The sequence below is a fragment of the Ambystoma mexicanum genome, chromosome 9, assembly GCF_040938575.1.
Source record: "Ambystoma mexicanum isolate Mex_15411 chromosome 9, UKY_AmexF1_1, whole genome shotgun sequence".
Classification (NCBI taxonomy): Eukaryota; Metazoa; Chordata; class Amphibia; order Caudata; family Ambystomatidae; genus Ambystoma; species Ambystoma mexicanum.
Window position 1 is genome coordinate 4,559,316 of NC_090931.1, and position 27,026 is coordinate 4,586,341.

Consider the following 27,026-nt stretch of genomic DNA (forward strand, 5'->3'; position numbering starts at 1 on the left):
AGCCCGTATGTGAAGTAGTTCTGAACAAAATGGAATGAATCTGCTTTTGATATCCACAGGTGCGTCTGATGCTGGTCCTGGCACCAGTCATGTGCATTCTCTCTGGCATTGGCGTTTCCCAAGTGTTATCCACATACATGAAGAACTTGGATGTGAGCAGGCCCGATAAGAAAACTAAGAAGCAGCAGGACTCCACCTACCCAATCAAAAACGAGGTAAAGTACAAAACCGCAAACTCAACCTCCGCACTGTGCAGCAGGTATTTAAGCAATTCTGCGATTGGCGTATGGAATCAAAGCACTGTTGATTTTATAGCCCATTAATACTGTGTGAAAGAAGCCTAAACTTGTTCTCTTGTAAAGTCCAACACACCAGTTGGAATTTAAAAAATCTTACCTAACAGTCCCCAACTCTCGGATTACTTCTGTGAACCAGCAATGGCAAAGCCAAAGTAATTCAAAAGTATCGCTACAACTGACCCCCTGTACTCCGATTCTTCATGGGACTTGGCAGGTCTGCTGAAGATGGTCCAAGGTGGCTTTTCCTGCCGTCTGCATCAGTCATTGATCCCCAGGGACTGCAGGTTCAAGCACTCCTTTGGTCGGCGACTGATGCTGGTGCAAGGTCTTTCAGTTGGGAGAGGCAAATTAACTATGTAGGGCCCCTCCCTGTACAGGACTGGATGCAGGTAAGAGGTTTCGGGCGATGGCCACCGATGCATGGCAACGCAAAGGGATTCACTTGCCGCGGTCAGACTTCACCTCCTACCTCGGGTCCCCTTGATGCTACGACCACGAAATTATGCAGAGGTAAGTCTGGTTGCACAAGCTGAAGACCACCCTACGTTCCAGGCCTCTACTTGGAACAGCGACATCTGCAGCACGGTAGCCCAATTTCAGAGGTTGTCAGCCACAGGGTGCTCCAGGGGCACTTCGGAAGGCTCTTCTACATGGGTTTCTGAGCTGACGTCAAGAATGGATGTTCCCTCCACTCCAAGGGTTGCAGCTCCCTCACAGGACTCCTGAAGATCACCTACAAGACTGGGCTCGCCCAGGACAACAGTCGAAGTTGGTCGCCAGGCCTCCTTCAGACGGGTGTCCTTGCAGCTGGACAGTAGTCTTGGCTCCTTCGGTTTCTTCCAGGATCTCTCTAGAGTGGGTACAGGGGGTCCTCTTCTTATCCTAAAAGCCAGATAAGAGCTAAAACTCCCACTAGCCAATGGCAGATCTGACCCACACACACACACACCCCCCAGAAGTGGTCCAATTGGGACCACTGGCAGCAAAACTCATGCATACCACTCCGACACACTGAAACCAGTTTGTGGATTGGGACCAGACAGTCCCAGCCCACTTTCTGTCATCAAACACACACACAGCCCTCCAGTAGCCCGCCATAAGCCACTGCTTTCCCGGGCACTGGAAGTCCATACAAGGATTTTCCTGGCCTCACCGGCTAGCAAGAAGGGTTAAAGACGAGACGGCCAAAGGACAAGCAAAAAACCCTGTTGCTTGGCCATGTTTGGGCACTAGCTACAGTTGGGAGCCAAACTCGGTAAGGCTAAAACAGAATACACACAAAATTGGTCTAGGGCAAAACAAAGTGTTCCCCATTGTACTGCAGTGTAAGCTGCATTGTACAATGATAAAAGTTACCACAGGTGATAAGTTACCAAAAGCAGTAACAAACTAATGGAAACCATGTTTCCCAGTATGACAGCCTAAAGGACATCCCCATAACAGATGAGCAAAAAACAGTGTAGTGTAGTGAAGCTTAAGGCTTCACTGCACTGCAAAAAGTACAGGGACGATTCAAAAATAAAAGCAAAGCGTTTGGGGGTCCATAAAAATGGAAGGAATGGTACAGTAAAAAGAAATCATTCCCAACACTTTCTCAAGTCCAACTAAGTGCTTAGTAAAACCATACAACTGAGACAGCACAAAACTCTACTCCTAGTATTATCACTGGAGTATTTGGTAGCGTAGACCGAGCAGCCAGGCTCATTTTAGGAGGGAGAGAGGGCTGTAGGAAGGTACAAAGAACCTCTAGCATACAAACGGTTCCAAAGAAACACTTGCACCACGAAGTGTTATAAAAAAGAAAGGTTTATTATAACTATAAATGGGCCATAGTAAACCTTGGTGCAAGGCATAAATTAGTTTTCAAAAATTGATTAGCAGAGTTTGCTAATTAAAATGTAGATTAGCAAACAAACCCGTTTGATTAGCAATGGTATACTCCTATTTTTAATGTCACTAGAAGTTGTTTGTACCCAAGACATAATTCGAGCAACAATATAGCATTTTTGTGTACTGTTGAAGTAAGACAATAGTGAACAAGAGTCTGCCTTGCAAATTCTTCAAAATTCCGCTAGACCTGCAGGTCTAGTAACTTAGTTTACCTACTTGACCTAAGAGAAATGCACTTAAACCGTGGCAACAGATGACAAAAGATGTAAATGCGCTTTCTGTAAAATGGTGCAATTGACACCACTTTGTTTGGCACGCTGCTGCCACCCAGAGGTCCGCCATGCACAGTGAAACTTTGATTTGACATTTACTACAAACAATGTAATTTTAAATAAAGTTTCAAACGTACCCTGCAAATGGTATTCGCCCTTCATAAAACCTATTTGACTATGCAGGTGGGCAAGTAGACTTTGCGTGCCCTGGATGAGTGTCTGTAAAAGGTTAGCTCCATGAATGTACACAAATGGATACGATAAAATGGCTCTGAAAACAGTTTGGCCACCTCTTGGCCACCTCTCATGTTTGCGGTATTCTACAAGTCCATCCTAATCAGAGCAAACTGAGCTCTGGAGGCTAAACACGGCCGATGGTATTGCAGCAGATCTGTAGATGTACAGACTGGATGGAACTATTGATCACTGTTGCGTATCTAGTTAGTTTTGTGTATTCATTAATTAAGAGGAAGGAAAGTAAGCGACTAAGCAGAGTGGATGGCGTAGCAGGCAGATAACTGGACAAACTAGGTGGAAAATTGTCATTTGCGGACATCTCCCTTTCAGGGTATATAAAGCAACGGGGTGATAAGATAGAATGTCAAGGAGTATGGGTTCAGCTCATGGGTTGAGCACCAGTTGCAGATGTATGCAACCAGTAGGTCACGGAACTAGGTTTGCCATCAAAAGTATTTGGCTGTGTAATCCTGGACATTTTCAAAAACGTTCACTCGTCTAAATGATGCATCTTCCCCAATAAGAGGAAATCTAGTTGACGCTGAGATTTACATCTAATAAACTAAACTTTACTTTACAGCATGGAGACACTGCAGTGTTTTACAGGAGCAATTCTGCAATTATGCATTATGTAAGGAATGGAATTGCATGACTGTCTTTAAAAAATATATAAAGTTAGCACATACTGGTCTTTGCAAGATAAGATAAAGTTGGCTAAATAAGAGTCATCCCAATTACTTCTGGCTTGCAATTATTTGAAGAAATAAAATTGACCGGCACTCCCATACAGGCATTTGGCACTTAGCAGCGGAAAAGATTGGAGAGAGCAATGCAGGGTGAGCTGTGCCCTCATTAAACACGGTAACTTAAATAGCTATCTCTGCTACACAAGTGTCAATTTAATTAGCAAACCTACAGAATTGCATAGCAAATTGCTATGCAACACTGCTTATTTTATGCCTTGTTGGTGGAAAAAGTACTTTCATAGAATCATAAACGCATTATAAAACACAACCCACTGCTTGGGGGTACACAGACCAAAGCATAAAACTTCAAAATAACTATCACTAATTCTAGGTAAGTCGGTCCCAATTACACAGCTTTATTTTTTTTGTTTATTTTATTATTGTGTAATGCGCTGTATACAAAAGGATTGTTTCAAAGCACCACAAGGCTAAATGGGAAGGGAACAGGGGAAATAAGTGGCAAGAAACAAAAAAGCAACAACAATAGATATTTAAAAATAAATATATTTCTGAGGCTTGTGGAATCTGCTTAGATCACATGCTGTGCATAGGCCGACATCTAGTGGAAGCTGCGGAGTATTAGTTTGTTTTTCGAAAATCGAAAATGGGCGTCGACACAGGCGTGCCAGTAATACTATCCCTAGTGTGACGTCCACTGTACCCAAGATCCCTCACGCGTCTAGGATCCTCAGATTGTTTTTTTCCGCCATACTGGTCGGAAGCATCTTGCGGAGTTCCCTGGCCTTAGCCATACTTTTGCTGTTATTATAATTATAATTCTTATTCATTCCCTTCCCCACCCCAACGTCGACCCTCGACCTCGACAACGGCTGGAGAAGTCATCGACCGTCGACTGCTGCACGACGGATCTGGGCCTCGGAAGGCCGCTGGCCTCGGCCCGGGCCTAGTAGGCCGCTGGCCTCGGCCCTTACAAGTAGGGAGAGTGGGGGGTGGTACATACTCTTCACTCTTGATATATAGTTACATTTTATATATTCCTACACTTAGCAGCCCACTGCCTTAAGGTGCGTATGGAGGGTACCCCTTTTCAATTCTGCCCCAAGTGCAATCGCAAATACCCTTGGGTCGACAGGCACGCCACGTGCAATCTCTGCTTGCCAAGGGATCACCCCGAAGCGAACTGCAGAGCGTGTAGTAGGTTTAAACCTAAGACACTTAAGGACCGTTCGACAAAGCGTTGGGCCCACCACGCCAGGCAGGAGGCCATGGCAGCGGAGGGCGCCTTCAGCGATGGCAGCGACGCCGTACTTTCGGACGGCGAGGGCATTACGGCGTCGAAAGACAGCCGGCGAGCGCAGGTCCCCGACCTCGGAAGGTCGTCCGGCAGGGCGGCTATGGGGAAGACCCCCGGCGACGCAAGCGCTACACACCTAACACACACTAAACACACTAAGACCAACCGGACCTCGACGACGTCGACTTCACGGAAAGAGGCACAAAAAGAACGGTCCGACTCGGTGTCCTCTGGGCGCTCTCGATCGAGATCACCTCACGACGCAAGGCAATCATCCACTCTTGCCAAGAGTGCCTCGCTACACACATTAACGGAAGTTCGATCGTCGGGAGACGAAGACGACTTCCACCCCCAGGCCGCGCTCCAAGATACCGAGACCGCGGTTAACACCAGTGAGGCCCCACGAAAGCACACAGATACCTCTCCAGACCCTCGGCGCCAGGCGTCGAAAGTCTCTGGGGCCTCCAAGGGACAGGGAAAACATTTTTCCACGCACAGGGAGGGGGGGAAGCAGCGGAAAGCACAGCCTTCCACTCCTGTAAAGCCATCCTCTCACCCTAGGCAGACAAGCAAACACAAGTCTACCCTTGAAAAGTCCCATAAATCATCACCTACTAAAGTAATACCCTGTTCCAGGGAATGGTCCAGTGAAGACATAGACAGGGTTATGTCTAGGATGTCTTCCTTGGCTGATTTTTATAAGAACCCAGAACATTTTCTTTCATATAACCCTCAAGGGGCCACACCCTCAGGCTCCTCCGATCCTATCCCGCTAAGTAAAAAGCCCCGGTTCGAAAGACCTGAACCCTTCGAGGTTCAGCCTTACTCCATTCCATATTCTACTCCACTCCCCAGTTACCAGGGACAAGTTTTCCCTGAAGAGGACCAGGAGTTTGAATTTATGGAAGAACAAACCGGGACAGATTACCTTGCAGAGGATGAGGACCTGGAGGAGGGAGAAAATGAGCAGGAAATTTACAGAGTAGATTCCCCAGTACAAAGCAAAGCCCCAGTTACCGACTCTCCAGTTGATAACCAGCCCCTCCTCAACGAGGTTCTCGCTCGAGCAGCGGAACATTTCCACATCGACACCCACGGTGTACAGGAGGAAAGGGACTTCGCGGAGGAGTTTGTAGGAGAAAGGAGACCGGTCGCTCAGACCATCCCTATCCTCAAGTCCATCCAACGAAGAATAGATCCTTCCCTGGTGAATCCTAACCTCACCAGAGCTGTCAACCCCAGAATTGAAAAGATTTTCCGGGCAGCCCAGTCTGACCCTCTGTATATAAGGGGACATCTTAAACCAGATTCCCTAGTGGTTACCAACACTAGAAAAAGGGCTGGCACGCCCTTATCTTCATCAGAAGCTCCTCCCGACAAGGAGAGCAAAAAACTTTACGGGTTTGGCAGGAAGGTAGCCTCAACGTCCGCCTACCAAGCAAGGATTGCGAATTCCACCACCCTGTTGGCTAGTTACAATTGCCATCAATGGGAAGAAGTCGCGGCGCTCATTGCCTCTGCTCCAGAACCGTTAAAGGGCCAGTTGGCTCGGATCTCGGCAGAGGGGAGAACCGTGTCTGGTTGCATTTTAAAAGCAACTTTCGACGCCGCTGACAACGCAGGGAGATTGATAGCAGAGGGTACGGTTATCAAGAGACATGCGTGGTTACGGCAGTCGGGATTCAAGACAGAAACCCAGGCTTCTTTAATAGACAAGCCAGTGGAACCCGACCTATTGTTTGGGAAAGCGGTCGAAGACGCACTTAAAAATGCCAAAGATGAATATGAGACTCTCAAATCCCTTGGCCAGCTTACCAACAAACCCCCTAACCAGAGGGGGAACAGTAATTTTCGTCGCCCACGCGGCCACAATTCACAAAGAGGCAACTATGCCCAGGGACAGGGTACACAATGGAATAACAACCAGCAGTCTACCCAGAGTTACGGCAGGGGTAACAAGAGAGGTCGTGGAAGAGGCAGAGGCAGCCCCAACAAGGGAGGTGGCACACCTCCACCAAAACAGTGACGCTCAGTTCAGGGTCCCTTGTCACGCAACCCCAGTAGGGGGACGCATTTCCACCTTCACCCAAGCTTGGGAAGGGATCACCTCAGACAGATGGGTGCTGTCAACAGTATCCGCAGGATATTGTATAGAACTACTGCAGCGTCCCCGGAACCATCCTCCACGACAAAGAGTGCACTCCCTAGAGCATCAAAGGATCCTTCTCGAGGAGATCGCCATTCTGCTAGAAAAGGACGCGATAGAACTCGTCCCAGGACACCAGGTAAACAAGGGTATCTATTCAACTTACTTCCTTGTGCCAAAGAAAGATTTGACAATGCGCCCAGTATTGGACTTACGGCCTGCCAACAAGTATGTCAAGCCCCAAAAATTCCGTATGACCACGCTACAAGAGGTAATCCCACTCCTAAAAAAGGGGGATTACATGGCAACCTTGGATATGAAAGATGCTTATTTTCATATTTCCATGCTCCCAGCGCACAGAAAGTACTTACGCTTCAAGGTGGACAGTCGCCACTACCAATTCAAGGTACTGCCCTTCGGGATAGCTTCAGCACCAAGGGTATTCACCAAGGTACTGGCTGTGGCGGCTGCACACCTACGCAGGGAGGCAATCCCGGTGTACCCTTATCTGGACGACTGGCTCATAACGGGGGAAACCCCAGGAATTTGCAGGTCAAACATTCAGAGGACTATCGACCTCCTCCACGAATTAGGCTTCTCTATCAACGAGAAAAAGTCAAGTCTGGTGCCAAGCACCTCAAAACAGTTTCTAGGAGCTATCCTAGATACTCAGAAAGGATTGACCTTCCCTTCGGAAGAGAGAATTCGGAATATACTTCGGCAAATTCCGCATTATCAGTCAGGTCAACAGATAACAGTACGCAAAGCTATGCGGTTACTGGGCATGATGGCGTCATGCATTTACCTGGTCCCCCACGCGCGTCTGCGCATGCGTCCCATGCAAGAATGGTTGGCGAAACAGTGGTCTCAGGCAAGTGGTCAGTGGGACGATCTAGTGGTCGTTTTGCCAACACTCGTACAGAGCCTACACTGGTGGACAAGAGAGAATCTCGCAAAGGGGAAAACCTTTTACGATCCCGAAGTACAAGCCGTGGTGACTACAGATGCATGCCTGACTGGGTGGGGAGCTCACCATCTTCACCACACAGCTCAGGGTCTCTGGTCTCACTCAGTAGCCAAGAACCACATCAATCTGCTAGAGCTTCTGGCAGTATTCCGAGCGCTAAAGGCCTTCGAGCCCCATCTACTGAACTTGTCGGTGCAGATCAGGACGGACAGCACGACAGCCATGTTCTATCTGAACAAGCAAGGGGGGACTCGTTCGCCAAATCTGTCCAAGCTTGCCCAGAAAATATGGATATGGGCACTCAGACGGAACATCTTCCTGTCATCACAACATGTTCCAGGGGAGCTCAATTCCCTAGCGGATGCTCTAAGCAGAGACTCCCTCCCAGAAGAACACGAATGGGTCCTTCACAGAAACGTAGTAGAAGATCTCTTCTCTCAGTGGGGTTTCCCCACTATAGACCTATTCGCCACAAGCGAAAACAGACAATGCCCAGGATTTGCATCCAGGTTCCCCCAGCCAGACTCCCAAGGGAATGCCCTGTGGATGAACTGGTCAGGGATGTTTGCGTACGCTTTCCCACCAACTCCTCTCATCAGGAAAGTGGTGTACAAGATGAACAAGGAATCGATGACGCTCATCCTAGTTGCTCCCATGTGGGCGAGACAACCATGGTTTCCACACCTACGCAGGATGGCGGTGTGCGAGCCCATCAGACTCCCAGCCTGGTACAACCTACTGTCCCAGCAACAGGGTCAAACAGTGCATCAGGAACCCAACTCTATGAACCTAGCAGCATGGCTCCTGAAGTCATAGAGTTTGGACATCTCAAATTACCACAGAGGTGTATGGACATTCTAAAAGAGTCCAGGAAACCAAATACAAGGCACTGTTACTTTGATAAGTGGAAAAGATTCGTTATCTGGTGCCAGAATAAACAAATCAACCCGGTTGATTGCACTCCTTCCAACGTTGTGACATACATGCTCCACCTGCTGGATGCAGGGTTGGTTTTTAACTCGCTGAAAGTACACCTGGCAGCCCTCTCGGCTTACACCACATCCCATAACAAGGTCTCGTGGTGGAAAGTACCAGTGGTTAAAGGATGGGACCTCAACGTGGTGCTAGCTAAGCTCATGGGACCCCCATTCGAACCCATGCATAAAAGTAGTCTCAAACACCTGACTTATAAAACGGCCTTCTTAGTAGCCATTACCTCCATAAGAAGGGTCAGTGAAATTCAGGCTCTGTCAGTGCAGGATCCTTTCTTTACTATCCACAAGGACAAACTGGTTTTACGCACACACCCTAGGTTCTCACCTAAATTCATATCCAAGTTCCATGTAAACCAGTCCATCGAGCTTCCGGCTTTCTTCCAAAACCCGCAAAGCTCGGCTGAGGTGAAACTACACACCCTAGATGTGCGTAGGGCGGTCCTATACTATGTAAATAAAACCAGACCGCTAAGGAAAACAGATCAACTGTTTGTCTCCGTAGCTACAGGCAGAGAGGGGGATCGCGTCTCTAAGGGCGCTATCTCGAAGTGGATTATCAACTGTATACAGCTGTGTTACTCTCTTTCTGAAAAGACTCTGCCTTTTACGCCAAGGGCCCACTCTACTAGAGGCATTGGTGCCACTCTGGCTTTCATTGCAAATGTTCCCCTCGACACCATTTGCAAAGCAGCTACTTGGAGCTCTATTCACACTTTTACTCAGCATTACTGCATTGACACTCATTCCAAGACAGATACACAAGTGGGACAAGCGGTTCTAAGACACCTGTTTGCTCATGACCCTTCTCACATCCCACCTCCTTCTTCTGGTACTGCTCGCTAATCTATGCACAGCATGTGATCTAAGCAGATTCCACAAGCCTCAGAAGGGATACATTACTCACCGTAATCGTATTTCTGATGCTTGTATCTGCTTAGATTCACATGCGACCCACCCTTCCTCCCCTCCGAGAGAAGGCGCATGATTGCTTGTAGTCTTACCTTTCTGTCTATCTGCTTGGATTATCTGTACTCGCGCTACTCCTCATGCTTCCTCATGTCAGAAAAAATACAATCTGAGGATCCTAGACGCGTGAGGGATCTTGGGTACAGTGGACGTCACACTAGGGATAGTATTACTGGCACGCCTGTGTCGACGCCCATTTTCGATTTTCGAAAAACAAACTGTAATACTCCGCAGCTTCCACTAGATGTCGGCCTATGCACAGCATGTGAATCTAAGCAGATACAAGCATCAGAAATACGATTACGGTGAGTAATGTATCCCATATATATTGTGCATCTGCTTAGATCACATGCTCTGCATAGTCTGACATCTAGTAGTAGTCGCATAGTATTACAAGAAGTGTTTTTGAAAGTTGAAAACGGACTGTTGGGGAGAATTCTCATTTCTGTGCTAATTCCCTTCAACCTCAGAGATCCCCCAGCTCTTTTTCTGGACTTTAGGACTTTTAATTTTAACCCTGGAGTGAGTGAGCCCTTTTTCTCACTCTCTCATGTATTTTGATCTGGTTTGGATTATGTTTCCTTTGTTTTGGGAGTCTGACCAACTCTATAGGCATCTACTTTTTGTATGGTGACCTTCAGTGCAGTGTCACAGAGAAATCCTTTAGATTTCTCACAAGGTTTAAATACTTTTTTGTTCGGGAGAATTCTCAGAAATGTGCTAATTCCTCTCTACCTTAGAGACCCCCAACAACTTTGCTGGATTTTGAGGACTTGAATTTTTAACCTAGAGAGAGTTGAGACCCTTTTTCCCACTCTCATGTATTTTTCATGTGATTTGAACTCTGTTTCTTTTGGTTGTGGAGTCTGACAAACTCAATAGGCATCATCGTTTACATTGTGTCACACTGCACCGTCAGTGCAGTGACACAGGGAAGGCTTTTAGATTTTAACAAGGTTTAAATACCTCTTGGATAAACTACTGTTTCCAAAAGCAGTAAAGTGAAATTAACTTTACTTACATTTTAACTTTCTAGACCCAGCACACACTCTTACAATAGGGTGCTGGAGGGGTTACGTAGTATCCCATTTGTCTAACTTCTCGTGTAACATTTTTATGTTACCCTTTCCTGATTGAATGGCTGGTTGCAGTGGTTTACTTTTAACTAGTGTGGTGTGCATTTACTGCGGGCTGCATTCGCAGCTGCATTAAAGCACCCAAAGGTGCAATTTTTGTCAAAATGGGCACAGTCTTATTTTTTCACCATTTCTTTGTGGAAAGGTAGTCAGTCGTTGAGATTTACTCTGCGTGACAAACAAGGTTTGGTCCCTTTGTTCGCTTTGCCTTTGGCAGGATTCACGCATGAAGCCCGCCTCTGGCTCCAGGTTGTCTGGCAGGCTCAGGAAGCAAGGGAGGTGCCCAAAACTCCCTGTGCTTAGTCTCCTAGGTGACAGAAATGCACTTTTATGTGATTGGCCAGCTGGCTGTCCGCCAAGGACAACCACCCTGCTGGGTGACTGACATCTAGGCTGGAATGAAAGGGAAAAAACTGTTTAAAAGGTGAGGCTTTGTGGCTTGGAAGGCAGAGTCGACCACTGGACGAAGGAACCGAAGAAGAACTTGAAGACGCCTGCTGCAACTCCTGGACCGTTGGTTTTGCGCAGTGAAGCCCTGCTGCTGTGCTGAAAATCCAAATTCCTTAGGAGCCCTGTAAGGACGACGTCTCCCCTTGAGTTGGTGGGACCAATCAACTCCAAAGTAAGCCACCTGGACATCCTCTCAGAGCTGGTTGAAATTCTACTGCAGTTGCTGCTGGAACCGAATAGCCAGGAGAGGAACACCTGATCATGTGTGTTGCTTTTAACCGCAGTGTTGCTATTTGCGGTAGACGAGAGGAGCTGAAACACCGAGTGCCACTTGTTTGAAGATTGCTGGTTGCAGTCGGTGACCGTCCCATTGCAGTGCAAGAGTCCCCAGATGTCCTCCCTATTGTCCCCACGACTGAGGCCCACAACACCAGGATCTGCAGAGCTGCACAGGAACAGAAGTCACCTGCTGCCCTTTTTCTTCAACCTAAAGGTACTGTACGGTGTAAGAACGTACCTCTTGTTGTGTAACTGCACTTGTTCCCTGTTTGTGAGACCTGTTGTGGTTGCTCTGTAGAGTTGCTGATAGCTTCTTTACTTCACAAGTCTAAACAGCTTGTGGCCCTGCTTTGAATTCTTCTTTTCTACAAAGACTTCTAAAGCATTGTAAGACTTTTCCTTACCTGCAAGAAATCCTTCAGCTCACCTAGACTTTTGCCCAGTTGACTTTGGCCTGGCTCCCTGAACGACTCTTGCCCACTGACATTGTGTTTTGCCTTCCTTCCAGGAAGGGGATAACTAACTTTGCATTGGGGGTTACCCGAAGTACTTACCTGCTTCAGGTTATTTGTGTCATCTCTTGTTCTGTTCCAATAATGTTTTCATTTTGACTCACTCCCAAGTCTGATTCTAAATGCAAACCGTGGTAAATTCATGTCCACAGTGTCCTAGTTGCTAAAGTCACCCCAGAGGGGGGGTGTAATATCCCAAAAGGGTATTGATTTAGAAACACAGAGTGTGTATTTTTGGAGTGTATTTGTGTGTTACTATTATATTGCCCCTTCTAAAGAAGGCTTACTCAATCTGACTGTTAAATGCATTAATAATTGTTTAATCACGAAACCTTGTGTGTAAGAGTTTATTTTAATACTTGTCACTGTGAATCTGTGTAACTCCCCTACAGCTCACATTGACCCCTCTTGAAGTAAGCCTGGCTGCTCAATCACGCTACCAACCTGTGTAGTACAGACTTCGACCAAAGGTTGGGTTCCTATTGCCAGGAGGTCAAGGTTGTTGTAGTGCACCCAAAGGGTACGGCATACAATCTTGCTTAACAGCTCCATAGGCTTTGCTGCAATTGACTTTGGCTGTCCTGGCTCCCTGCAGACTCTTCTATTCCTTTGACTTTGATTCTTGCTGACCTCATAGGTGATGCATTGGTTTTAAACTAACATTGCTGGGAAAGGTTTGTATCTAGACTTCATTGTAAGATTTAAAGTGCTCACATACTCTGAGAACCTGTGTAACCTTTTTCCTTTTTCCTTCCTTTAACCTTTCCTTTATTCAAACCTCAGAACGTGCAAAGTATACAAGTGATATATAAATGCCATTGCTATCCTAGTTGGTGAAGTCACCTCGGGGTGTAGGAAGTGTGTATGAAGCATCTCCAAAGAGTATCCACTAACTTGTTTGGTTCCAGTATTTTGAAAGTACATTTACAGTGTTACATATCTTACCCTTTTTAAAGAACGCTGATTTAAAACTGATATTCAATAACAAACGTGAGTGTGAGTGTAAGTGTTACTTGTATTGGTGAATTTCAATGCTACAGTTCTACAGCTCACATTTACCCCTCTTGAGAGAAGTCTGGCTGGTGGCAGGCGGTGGGATAGACGTAGAGTGGTTACATTGACTATTTGCCGTACTTGTGCGCAACTAAACCAGCCACAAGGCTAAGCTCCATCAAAAAGTGAAGCAATTGTAACATGCCAAACATGGATAGCTTCAATGAGGCAGCCCTGATTGTTCTGACAGTAGATCAGCTGAAAGATATATGTGCAAAACCAGGGGTCTGACTCTGAAAGGAAAATCATGGGAATTGATTACAAGGTTGTTAAATCACCAAAGCTTGGGTAGTAGGCCTGTAACACCTACTCACCCAAGTAATGTGGAAAATGTTGAGGATGACAGTTTAGAGTCGAGCTCCAATCTGCAAGAGCAGTCGGAGGATATTGTTTTATTTCTATCGCGTTTGTACACAAGTGTTTCAGAGCGCGACAAGGCAAGGGAGGGAAACGGGGGAGAACAAAACAAAGATCTTACTAGGCCCAGTGACATTGAGAACGCGCAAGTGCATGGGAGAGGGGGAGTGGAAAAGTGCATGGAAGGGGGGAGAAGTGGAGAGCGCGAAGCACAGGAGAAACGGGTAAATAATGATAATAAAGGCAACAAAAACAGTGGTAGTGCAGCCAGCAATTGGCAAGTGCTTGGTTTAAGGCAGCAGACAGGGTAGGTCTGAGTGCCGTAAGAAAAAAGGGGGGGAGTGTATGGGTACAGATGCAGACCCCAGTGCAAGGGGTGTCCTGGAGGCAGTGCAGGAGTGTGGCAGGGTGAGCAGGTACCTGGGCCCAGAGGACAGAGGGTGGCCAGATGCACGGTGCCAAGAGAGAACAGACCAGCAGGGGAGAGGGAAAGCAAAGAGGAAGGTCTTGAGGTGCTTCCGGAACCAGAGATGGTTCTCCTCAAGTTTTAGAGTGGCAGGGAGGCTGTTCCAGAGAGAGACCCCAGCCAAATACAGAGATCTACCCCCAGCTTGTTTCTTTGAAAAACGACTGACCCTGAGGGAGTTAGAGGTAGATGAGCGAAGAGCTCGAGAGGGGAGGTATTTGCAGATGGATAGCTGAAGGTATTTTGGACCCAGTCCCCAGAAAGCCTTGTGGACAATGCAGAGGTTTTTTAATTGAATCCTTGCATCCACTGGGAGCCAATGGAGAGATTTCATAGCTGGAGCGATCCGAGGCAAAGGACGTCTTGCAGTCCTGTTCTGGATTAGTTCCAGAGGGCGGAGTGTGGAGGCAGGTAGATTTAGAAAGAGACAGTTATAATAGTAGATGAGGTGGAGGAGTCTCAGGAAGAGAGGCCATCTGACGGAGCCTGCCCTTATGCCTCAGCATATTTCCATTGGGACCCCACAATGTCCAGTTTTAAGCCCAGAGTATGTTTCTCTTGAGACACTGAGATTAGAGTTGGAATTCAAGAAACTGCATTCCCAGGCTGAAGCCAAACCTCAAGAGATCAAACCCGGAGAGCGAGAGATGCAACATGAGATGGAATGAAAAGACTGTCCCTTGATTCTGCTTCCCTTTCCGGGTCCCCGAGGTCTGCTAGTCCCAAGAGGCCTCAACTGCCCAAAGAAGCTGAATGTATGAACATGTGTTGGATTGGCTGGGTACGTTTGAATACACCTATGGTCTTCAAGGAATCGGTGGGAATGATTTAATTCCATGGCTCATGTCTAGGCTCCCCCTGAATGGTTGTGATGCTGTAATGGAGTTGGGTGCCCATGAGAGAAAGGATTATGAATCTGTGAAACTGGCATTAATAGCCAGATTTGGGAAACTCCTTCCCAGTACCTTAAGAGGTTTAGGACCATCAACAAGACTCATGGTACCACTTCGGCTACTTGGGTATGCGAGTGTTTAAAGAACATAGATGGTTGGGTTTAGGGTTACAGAGTGAACACCTTTAAAGGAATGATAAATCTGTTTTTGTTGGAAACTATTTTTGATGCCTGCTCTCCTGAGCTGAGACAGCACTTGGCTAACTCAAAAGAGATTGATCCCAAAAAGTTAGCACAGGCTGCAGACTTGTGGGTAGCCAACAGGGCCACTCACATGGACCATGGGGCAACTCACAAGAAGGAAGAGGGGAAGCAGCACAAAGAGGGGAAAGAGATTTCAAATTCCAACTATACAAAAGAGGGCCATAAAGGGTAAATTCCATGGGTAACCTGGTAAGTCTAGTGAAACTACTGATGCCAAACCAGAGGGTGGTCAACAGAAACCCCCATTCCAGAGAACATTTGGGAAATGTTTTGTATGTGGGTCTGTAGATCATTTGAAAGGAGATCCCACATGTAAGGGTAAACCTTCAGGGGTCCACACTACCTCCTTAGCCTTCATCCCGAGGGAGAAGTTCAAATGGCAAGTGGAACTTTCAATTGCTGGCTGAAGACCCCATTGGAGTTCAAGCCAGTGTTTCATTAGTGTCCCTGGGTCTGTGGGAACAACAGAATGTGGATGTCTACTACTCCATACCAGATGACACAAAAGAATATTAGAAGGACAGTGTACTTGTAATGGTCAGGAGACCCCTGCCATTAACGGCACTGGGGCAAGCATTACAGTGGTTGATTAAGCCTTTTTCAAACCGGAGGATGTGGCTAAGGCACCCAAAGGTCCCACTAAACTTGTAGGAGGCCCTATCCAAATGGTTCCTATACTGCCAGCTCTCATCCAGTGCAATCATGTCTCTTGGAATACCTGTCGGTGTACAAAATGAGGTGCGTGGGAGGGTCCTGTTGGGGAATGATTTGAAAGCTCTAGGAGTTGTATCTAGTACCATCAGGCCTCCCAGTGAGAGCAAACAAGATTGACCAGAGAGGCAACCTTGGGAGCCTCCAAGTGGGAGGCTGCAGATATTTCCAATATCCCCAGTCCACAGGAAGGCCACCCTTCTATTTCCAGGAAACCGAAGGAGACCAAAGACAAATCTAGAGTCTCTGCGAAAGAAAGGTTTCAAACCCAAACCTGTTCAAAGGACAAAGGACATCCCTGAGAGGACAGTCGCAAGTCCCACCAACGACCCCCCTTGCCCTGCTGAGGTTGAGTGGGAGGATCAACCAGACACAGAAGAGACAGCTACTGGCGACGCAGTGCTGGAAGAAAACCTTCCCTATGTTGGAGATATGGATCCTAAAGACCATTCTGAGCTGCAAACATTACTTGCAGAAGGTAGAGCCTTTAGGGCAGACTTCAGCAGAGGTCAAAGAGCGTGTCCCTCTCTAGAAGGTCTTCCCCCAACAAACTGCTTCCCAGCTTGAAGGGCAAGAACCAGGGAAGCATAGGCTTTACTGGGAGGATGGCCTCCTCTACAGTAAACCTACGGAGTCTACCCCAGGAGACTTGTAGTTCCCCGGGAGACGAGACAAAAGTTCTTAGTTCGCCCATGAGATTGCTCTGGCTGGCCCCTTGACTTTCAAGACGGCCAAAGAGAGGCTATAGGTACTTCTACTGGCCCAAGGTGGGGGCTGATGTAGAAAGGTTCTGTAAGAGCTGCCACACTTGCCAGACTTCTGGAAAGAGAGAGGGTCCAAGAATGTGGCACTTTTAGTGCCCCTCCCTGTGGTGGGAGTCCCTTTTGAGAGGGTGGGGATTGACATTGTTGGTCCCCTAGACCCTTCGACTTCTTAAGGCAACCGATTTATACTGGTTGTGGTAGACCATGCTACTAGGTATCCTGAAGCAATACCTATGAGAACTGTTACGCTCAGGCTGTGGCTAAGGCCCTCCTTGGTATCTTTACCAGGGTAGGTTTTCCTAAGGAGGTCATCTCTGACAGGGGTCACATTTTATGTCCCACTACATGCAGGCCATGTGGGAAAATTGGAGTGACCTACAGGTTCTCAACAGCATACCATCCCCAAACCATACGGTTGGTGGAGAGGTTTAACAGTACTATGAAGAGCATGATTGGTGCTTTAGAAGAACCCCTTAGAAGAAAGTGGGACCTTCTACTGTCATGCCTTCTCTTTGCTTATAGAGATGTCCCTCAAGCAGAGGTTGGATGCAACCCTTTGAATTTATCTATAGTCATCCGGTCAGAGGCCCTTTGGCCATGATCAAGGAAGGGTTGGAGAATGCTCCTTCCCTACAGCCAGTGAGAGTCACTGACTATATGCTGGACCTCTGCAATAGGATGGCACGTGTGACAACAGAAGCTTCAGATAACCTTAAAGTAGGTCAGGCTCTGGTCAAACATTGGCATGAACAGAAGGCCAACATTAGTTTATTCCAGACCAGCTAGTTTTGGTTATGGTACCGACAAGACAGAGGGCCTTGCAGGACAAATTGATTGGACCCTTCAAGGTGGTGTGTAAACTTGGCGAGTTCCAATTTTGTGTATTTGGACAATCCCAAGGAGGCCCATAGGTCCTATCATTATAACCGTCTGAAGGCCTGTGTTTACAGACCAGAACTAGGAGCTTTGCTTCTAGCCTCTGATCAAGGGGAGGAGGAGAGTGAGCCTTCCCCTGATCTCCTCGGGGGACAACCCCAGATGAGACAATTGAAGGAGTAAAACTCTCTTCAGATTTGTCTCTGCAATAGGAGTGCAAGGCTCTGAATCATGTTGCCTCCCTGTTTTCACTGACAGCAGGCTTGACCCCTTGGGGCCAGCATGATATTCTCACTGGTGACAGTATCCCGGTCGAAAGCAGGGGTTACAGGGTGTCAGACCAAGTAAGATCCCACATAAAGGAAGGGGTCAAGAAGATGCTTGATATTGGGGTTATTGAGCCATCTCCAAGTCCATGTGCTAGTCCAGTTGTACTATTGCCAAAGGCAGGAACCAAAGAGTTGAGATTCTGCATGGACTATAGAGCTCTTACTGCAGTCACCACGACTGATGCCCATCCTTTACCCAGGACAGATAAACTAGTGGACAAACTTGGTTCAGCCGAGTTCCTCAGCACATTTGACCTGACCTCAGGCTATTGGCAAATAGCTCTGACAGACCATGCCAATGAGAAAACTGCCTTTCCACCCCAGGAGGCCTCTACCAGTTTAAGGTTATGCCTTTTGGACTCAAAAATACACCTGCTACATTTGAGAGGATGTTGAATCAAGTTCCAAATGGGATGGAGGCCTTATGCATGGCATACTTGGATGACATTGCAGTGTTCAGGCCCACTTGGGAAGAGCATCTTGACCACCTTGGATATGTTTTGCACGCTCTTGAACAGACCCATCTGACTATAAAGGCTAGTAAATGTCAAATTGTTCAGAGTAAAGTGGTCTACCCTGGACATGAGGTAGGAGCAGGCGAAATAAGGCCATTGCCTGGGCCACCCCTACTACTCAAACCCAAGTGAGAGCCTTCCTAGGTCTCGCTGGGTACTGCATGAACTTCATAGAGCACCATGGGACCATAGCTTCTCCCTTGAATTTGAGCTCCCCACCCAAATTCACCACGGTCAGGTGGAATGAGGAGTGCACTAAGGCTTTTGAAGGACTAAAGAAAGCTGTTTGTCAAGCTCCAGTCTTCAGAGCTCCTGACTACATCCAGTCATTTTACAGACAGATGCTTCTAACACAGGTGTTAGGCAAGATTGTATGCAGTACCCTTTGGGTGCACTACAACTACCCTGACCTGCTTGCAATAGAAACCCAACCTTTGGTATAATTCGGCACTACACAGGTTGGTAGCGTGTGGAGCAGCCAGGCTTATCTCAAGAGGGGTCAGTGTGAGCTCTAGGGGCGTGACACAGAGATTCACAATGACAAGTATTCAAATAAACCCTTACTCACAAGGTTTCTTGATTAAACAATTATTAATTTATCAGTCAGTTAGAATAAGTCTTCTTCAGAAGGGAGCAATTGTTACGCTCACCTGATTCCCACGGGGGCGTCGATCTGGACTGGCCCGCTGTTGCTTCCACCAGAGTAACACATAGAGCCGAGATGACAGACTGGACAGACCCACTTAGCTTCGTTTGTTGGACTCATACGAATATCTTTCTGCAATGGAGAAGGGGAATTAACCTCCCGTAATCTGAGCGTTAACCCGCCTTCCCACTCCCCTTGTCTGCCCACAGAACACTCCTGAAGTCCCCTCTTAATCTCACCTGATGATTTGGAAAGATGAGCTCTCCATCCTGCGTCGAGCACAGGGGCAAGTAGACGACCAGTTACTTCACTGGCGTGGAGGAATTGGCGAGTTCCAGTATTGACTCTTAAGTCCAATCGTTCGTAAGAGTTCAAAAGTCTGATCTTCACTCTGCCAGATTCCTTGCAGGTTGCAGATTTAAACCACTAGAAGAGTTCCAAGTGGCAATTGGTAAGATCCTGGTAAGTCTATTGTGGTTCTCCCCTTTGGGGCTGGGGTACAGCGATGATGCAGAATTAACTGCGCCGACCCGAAATGAGGGGAGTACCCCCCTGTGGTAAATCAGGTAAGTCTTTGGGGTTAGGTTGTATTGTCCTTGTTTTCCCCTTAGGGGGCCGGGGTGCGGCGGTGATGCAGAATTGACTGCGCCGACCTGAGATGAGGTGAGTACCCCCCTGTGGTAATCAGGTAAGTCTTTGGGGGTAGGTTGTATTGTCCTTGTTTTCCCCTTAGGGCCCGGGGTGCGGCGGTGATGCAGGATTGACTGCGCCGACCCGAGATGAGGTGAGTTACCCCCCTGTGGTAATCAGGTAAGTCTTTGGGGGTGGTTTGTATTGCCCTTGCTCACCTATTTGTTCTAGTCTCCCCCAGGTGTTGAAGAATGGCCTGGAGATGCTGGGTTCGCGATGGAGTAAAGGAATGCAGCCCCGGATGGTGAGTTCAGCGCGGCGCTGCGAGGCACTGTGAAGGCTTCTCTCTTCCAGATCGACGATGTGCTGGATCAGGATTCAGGTAAGGGTTTTGTTCTGATCTCTTCTCCTTCTCCTTTTCTTGTTCCAGGTGTTCCAGGGCTGAAGCGGGCGTGGCTGAAGACTGGAGCTGCTGAAGACACGGTGAGCGTTACGTTGCAGCACGCAGAATAACGCGAAGCACGTGTGGCTGTCCGGGTGTGGCTTAAATAGCCTTGGAAGAAGTTCCAGGTAAGTATTCTTCCACAGCCCCACCCGAGAGGAAAGGGGTCCCTGAGGTTAAATAGTCCCTCTAAGCCTCATTTGGCTTGTGGCTTCGTGCAGCATGGTCTGCATCAGGTAGGTAAGCAGCATGGTCTGCATCAGGTAAGTTTTTCTGTAATGAGCCTGGCGCCCATGGCGCCAGGACTGACTTTATTCTTATGAGCCTGGCGCCATAGGCGCCAGGACTGTAGCCAAATAGCCCCTAACTGGGGTTTTTGGGCATGCTTCAAGTGGCATGATGCCTGCTTCCGGGGTTGCTGGGCCTGGTCTGGCTTTCCGGGGGCAGGCATCGTGACAGCAATATAAAGCACCACACAAATGCACACTCATAGTTTTCTTAATCGGCAATTACCCATTTGGGATGCCACACAGGCACTACCTAAACCCTCAGGTGACTTCAATAGTTAGGATGCTGTTGGCATTAATATACTATTGTTGCATTTAGAATATTCTGTCCTCCCAAGACATCTAACACTGGCTCACTGCCCTACTTGCACTTTGACAGACTCTTGTATATGCATTCTGCTTATCTTCTTACTGCTATTCTCCTGATTGTAAATTTTGAAATTCTGCTGTAAAAACATTTATACTGCCTTGTTATGCTTTCATCATGTTGTATCCAAGTTATGCGCTCGGTTGCCCCTGGGCCTGGTGCGCTATAGAAATAAATAAATAAATAAATTCTTGGGAGTAATGTTAAAGAGCACAGAGTTCAGAATAAAACACGTATTCATACATTTAAGTAGGTAAGTACTTTCAAAACAACCCCCCAATGCAAAGTCAGTTAACCCTTTCCTGGAAGGAAGGCACAACACATGAGCAGAAGAGAGGAGAGTCATTCAGGGAGCCTAGGCCAGCCAATATTAAGTTAGCAAAAGTCAAGGTGACTGAAGCACTTCTTGCAGGTAAGTAGGAAGTATTTTCCAATGTTTAAAAAGTCTTGGTAGAATAGAAGAAAATCAAAGTAGGGTCACAAGCTGATTAGGCTTGTGAAGTAAAGAAGCTCCAAGCAACCCTACACATGAAACGAAGCAAGTCTCCAACGAGGACAAGTGGCTACACTACAAGAGGTAAGTTCTTAGACTTTACAGTACCTTTAGGTTGAAGAAAAAGTGCAGCAGATGACTTCTGTTACTGTGCAGCTATGCAGATCTCGCTGTTCCTGGGCCTCAGTCGTGGGGACAAGAAGGAGGACTTCTGGGGACTCCTGCAATGGGATGTTCACCGCTCACAACTGGCAAACTTCAAACAAGTGGCTGTTCAGTGTTTCAGCTCCTCGCGTCTACCGCAAATGGCAACACCGCGGTTCCTGGCTGTTTAGATGGGCTTTCCTTGTGTCCTGGGTCCCGCACTCTGTTGAGAGGGCTCATGTTTGGTCAGTCCTGCTTCCTGGGAGTCCGGAGGATCTTCCTGGAGCTCTTGGCCAGCTTAAAAGCAACACACACAATCTGGTGTTCTCCCTGGCTATTCGATTTCCAGAAGCAACTCTATGGAGATTCAACCAGCTCCGAGAGGATGTCCAGGTGGCTTACTTTGGAGTTGATTGGTCCCACCAACTCAAGGGGAGAAGTCGTCCTTGCAGGGGCTTCTCTGTCGAGACGAATTTGGAGTTTCAGCACAGCAGCAGGGCTTCACCAGGCAAACCAACGGTCCAGGAGTTGCAGCAGGCGTCCTCTTAAAGTTTTTCTTCGGATTCCTTCCTCCAGTGGTTGACTCTGCCTTCCAAGCCAAAAATCCTTGCCTTTTATGCAGCTTGCTCCCATTCATTCCCGCCTAGCTGTCTGCCACCCAGCAGGGTGGCTGTCCTTGCTGGACAGCCAGCCGGCCAATCACCTAGAGTGCATGCCTGTCTCCTAGGAGACAAAGCACAGGGAGTATTCGGGCACCTCCCTTGCTTCCTGCCCCCGTCCGACACCCTGGAGCCAGAGGCGGGCTTCACTCGTGAACCCCGCCAAAGGCAAAGCGAACAATCGGACCAAACCTGGTTTGGCGCGCAGAGTAAATCTCAAGAAGGACCTTTCCACAAAGAAATGGTAAAAAAAGAAGACCGGGGACATTTTGACAAAATGGCACCTATAGGTGCTTTACCATGGCTGCGAACGCAGCCCGCAGAAAAATCCCATAATGGTAGTAAAACGTAAACCACTGCCACCAACTATTCAGTGAGGAAAGGCTGCAACATAAAAATGTTACATGAGAAGATAGGCAAAGGGGATACTCGTAACCCCTTCAGCACTCTATTGTTAGTGTGTGCTGGGTCTAGAAACTTAAAAAATGTAAGTAAAGTCAATTTCACTTCACTGCTCTGGGAAACAGTAGTTTATCCCAGAGAAGGTATTTAAACCTTTGGGAAATCTGAAAGACTTCCCTGTATCACTGCACTGAAGGTGCTCTGTGTCACAATGTAAAAAGATGCCTAAAGAGTTTGTCAGACTCCACAACCAAAAGAAATGGTGTACAAAATCACATTAAAATACATGAGAGAGTGGGGGGAAAAAGGGTCTCGCTCTCTCCAGGTACTAAATATCAAGTCCTCAAAATCCAGCAAAGTTGCTGGCGATCTCTAATGTAGAGGGAATTGGCACATTTCTGAGAAGTCTCCCTAACAGGGATAGGTGTAGTTTTGAGTCGGTTGGATGGGAAAGGTAGGGAACACCCGATCTGCTTCATCAGTAGGAAACTGAAGGACCGTGAGAAGGTGGGCAACCATTGAACGTGAGTGTTTTGCCATTGTGTGGTCTCTGAAGAAGTTTAGGCCATACTTGTATGGTTCTACTTTGTCATTTAAACAGACCACCAGCCCTTGAGATGGTTAATGCAGATGGAGGGGGGAGAATTCTCATTTCTGTATGAATTCCCTTCAACCTTAGAGACCCCCAGCTCTTCTGCTGGACTTTAGGACTTTTTATTTTCTATCCTGGATTGAGTGAGCCCTTTTTCTCACTCTCATATATTTTGATCTGATTTAAATTATGTGTTTCCTTTGTTTTTGGAGTCTGACAAACTCCATAGGCATCTACCTTTTTATATGGTGACACACAGCACCTTCAGTGAAATCCTTTAGATTTCTCACAAGGTTTAAATACCTTCTCTTGGGTGAACTACTGTTCACAAGAGTAGTAAAGTGAAGTAGACTTTACTTAACTTTTTCCTATGTAGGTCCAGCACACCCATTTTATGTGGAGTGCTGGGGGTTTCTTAGTAGCCCCTTTTCCTACTTACTCATGTAAAAATTGTTTGTTACCCTCACTACTTTAAATGGCTGATGGAATTTCTACCGCAGGCTGAATCCTACCATTGTGTCCGAATGGGCGGTCTTCTTTTTTAATTTTTTTTTGCCATTTCTTGTTTGTGAGTTCTTTCTTGGGTTTTACTCTGCATGCCAAACCAGGTTTAAGCCCTTTGTTCGTTTTGCCTTTGGTGGGCTTCAGCACAGAAACACTCCTCTGCCTCCAGTGTGTAGGGCAGCGCAGGAAGTGAGGGAGGTGCCCAAAATTCCCCTGTCCTTAGTCTCCAGGGAAACCTGAATGCACCCAGTACTGATTGGCTGGCTGGCTCTCCATCCTTGCAGGACAGCCACCCTGCTGTGTGAGTGACAGCTAGGATGTGCATGAATGGGAGAAACCTGCATAAAAGGCGGGGCTTCTTGGACCGAAGACAGTCGACCACTGGAAGAAACATCAGATGAAGGAATCGTGAAGAGAAGCGTGCTGGCCCGCTTCCTTTCAGTGCTGGTCCGCTTCCTTTCAGTGCTGGCCGGCTTCCGCTTCCTTTCAGTGCTGTCCCGGCTCCCTCCAAACTCTTCTGGACTGTTGACTTTGATTCTTACTGTCCCTCATAGGTGATTGGTTTTGAACTAATATTTGCTGAAAGAGGTTTTTATGTAGAATTCATTGGGATATTTAAAAGTGATCACATGCTCTGAGAACCTGTTAACCTTTTTCCTTTCTCTAAACTTTCCTTTTTACCATCCTCAGAATTTACCAAGTACAAAAGTGATATATAAATGCCAATACTGTCCTAGTTCGTGAAGTCACCTCGGGGTGTAGGAAGTGTGTATGAAGCGTCTCTAAAGAGTATCTATTTGCTTTACCTTGATTCTAAGAAAGTATTTTGAAGTGTATTTTTACTGTTTCACATTCCCCTTTTTAAAGAATGCTTAGTCAATACTGACAGTTAAATAATTATTTTACTAGAAAACCTTGAGTGTAAGTGTTACTTGGATGCTTGTATTGGTGGATTTCATTGCTGCAGCGCTACAGCTCACATTTACACCTCTTGAGAAGTCTGGCTGCCCAGTCACACTACCACCTTGTGTAGTACAGACCTATACCAGTAGGTGGGTTACCTAATACCAAGAGGACAAGGGGGGTGTAGTCTCCCACAGGGTTACTGCATCAATTCTTGCCTAACACTCCCACATCCCGTCCAAAAGATGTATGGGCTGCTCTGAAATCCCATCTCTTACAGTGAATCTCAATCTCTAATGAACCCTCCAGTGTATGACCCACGTGGATTCTCATTGATGTCTCTCCCTATATGAAGCCTACATTACTGTACTTGTGATCCTTCCTCGGCATTTCCACCTCCGAAGTTACTAATATTCTGTTGTAATGCCATGAGTGTTACCAAGTGTGGCATTAAAGAGGAAAAAAAAGAGTGAGGGTAACATAAAAATGTTACATGCAAGAGTAGGATAAGGGGCTACTAGGTAACCCCCCAGGACTCCACATAAGCTGGTGTGTGCTGGACCCACAAAGAGAAAGTTTAGTAAAGTCAATTTCACTAATTGCTCTCGTCTCCAGTGAAGTCAGACAAGTGCCAGAATGATTTAAAAAAAGGCAAATAAAAATTCAAACTTGGAGAAGACTTTTTTTTAATGTGTGCCATTTCAGACCTGTTTCGTTGACTTTAAGTACAACGCAATCTGTTCCGAGATGTTTGTTGCCCAACTTGTCCTATTTGCTTCCATAGGTTGCCAGTGGTATGATCCTAGTCATGGCATTCTTCTTGATTACATACACCTTCCACTCCACCTGGGTGACCAGCGAGGCCTATTCCTCTCCGTCCATTGTACTATCTGCGCGTGGTGGAGATGGTAGTAGAATTATCTTTGACGATTTTCGTGAGGCATATTATTGGCTCCGTCACAATACCCCGGAGGTAAGGCGCTACACCACAAATGCTTTGAGTTTGTTCAAATTAATAAAACCAGTTGTAAAAATGTACTTTGCATGGTTTTACTTGGTGTATGTGGGGCATTCATACAAGGTTCCCACGGTGGTTGTAGTGAACCCCTCTCTTCTGGGTTCTGCACTCCCATACACCTGTTTAATGATGAATTTGAGTTCTAGACACTGGACGGCAACACACACTTTGTGGTTAGTCAGTGTCACACCCTTAAGTTCACAAAACACTTTTCACCTTTCTGCTTATCTCATATAAAATACTGCATGTTTCAGAATGTTCGTGTCATGTCGGTCCTCAACCCAAATGTGCTTTTTACATTTTTTTGTAATGTTGCAACACTTTGAGCATTTTCTAAGTGTTGCTCTTATCCACCTCTTTTTGCAGTGGCTTGTCCCGGCATTCTGAAGTATTGTCAGAAGTTAAAGGAAGTGCCGTTTTGTGCACTATAAATGCAAATTGTTTTAGAATCCACAGTGACGTAATAAAGTAAAGCTCTGTGGTGGTGCTAGGGATATGGGACTGGGTAAGAAACGCAATACTTCATTTCGCTAGTAATATGCTTTCCAGTTCTTTAGTTGTATGTGAAAACAAGTTTGGGGTGACTTGTTGACTACATGTTATTACTAAACCAATAAGCAATACACCAGAAAAGACCAAAGCAACCCCACTGTACAGAATTGGATAGTCCTTTAATGTTGTGCCTTTCGTGACTGCTCCTTGTGCTCTTTGTTAACAGGATGCCAAGGTCATGTCTTGGTGGGATTACGGTTATCAAATCACGGCAATGGCGAATCGAACTATTTTAGTGGACAATAACACTTGGAATAACACACACATATCGCGAGTCGGGCAGGTAAGCATTGCTACATGGGAAAGCAGGTATTTGGTTTCTCAAACAAAAATAACTTTTGATATACATCCAATATTATAATCGTACTCTGAGTTAGCTTACCATTAAGGCAAACATTTTGAAAAAGTTATTTTAAAGTTGGAAGCTTAATTTCTTTATAGGTGTCGCCTATGCTCAGCATTTGTTCTACTAGACTACTATAATATTTGAGCATTTGTAAGATGCGTTGCGGCAGTGCTGCATCTACAGTAAAGTACACATCTCGTCATAATGTTTGTCAGTCTATTGGAGGTTGTTTCAAGGAGCAGGAACAGAGGCTGCAGGTGAGCAAGATTGTGCTGAAAAAATATTGGAAGACTTTCACTTTGCGCTATTTGGCTTTGAAATGAAAAGCTGCTTGCCAAGTAACTGAAGTGTGGCGGATCAGAAGGCGTCCTTAGAATTATTTTACTGCATGATCTGGTGAAAACCAGGCTATCTCCATCGCTGTGAGGTATTCCCTACCTACTTTACTAACTAAGGTGCTCGTCCGTCATCTTGAAATGTCCAAAAGAATGATTTCAATGTCCAAAAACAAATCCTAGCTGACACTACCACTAAGTTGGACCAAAAAAATAAGGTCAGGAAAATGTCTCCCTTCTGACAAGTGCTTCTTATACGGTTGTCTTTAGTTTTTTAAACTCCAGTTGTATGTGTGATTTTCAAATAGTCTTTCGTGACTCCTCATATT

The 27,026-nt window shown here is 46.6% G+C and overlaps 1 protein-coding gene across 1 annotated transcript in view; it reads left to right on the top strand.

Annotated features, from left to right (window-relative positions):
* STT3A (STT3 oligosaccharyltransferase complex catalytic subunit A) overlaps positions 1–27,026 on the top strand; it is a 160,387-nt gene that overhangs the window by 103,133 nt on the left and 30,228 nt on the right. Inside the window, exons 12-14 of the mRNA XM_069614069.1 lie at positions 60–215; positions 25,231–25,419; positions 26,183–26,299. Coding sequence (XP_069470170.1) covers positions 60–215; positions 25,231–25,419; positions 26,183–26,299 — 462 coding nt within the window. The remainder of the gene's footprint in view (positions 1–59; positions 216–25,230; positions 25,420–26,182; positions 26,300–27,026) is intronic.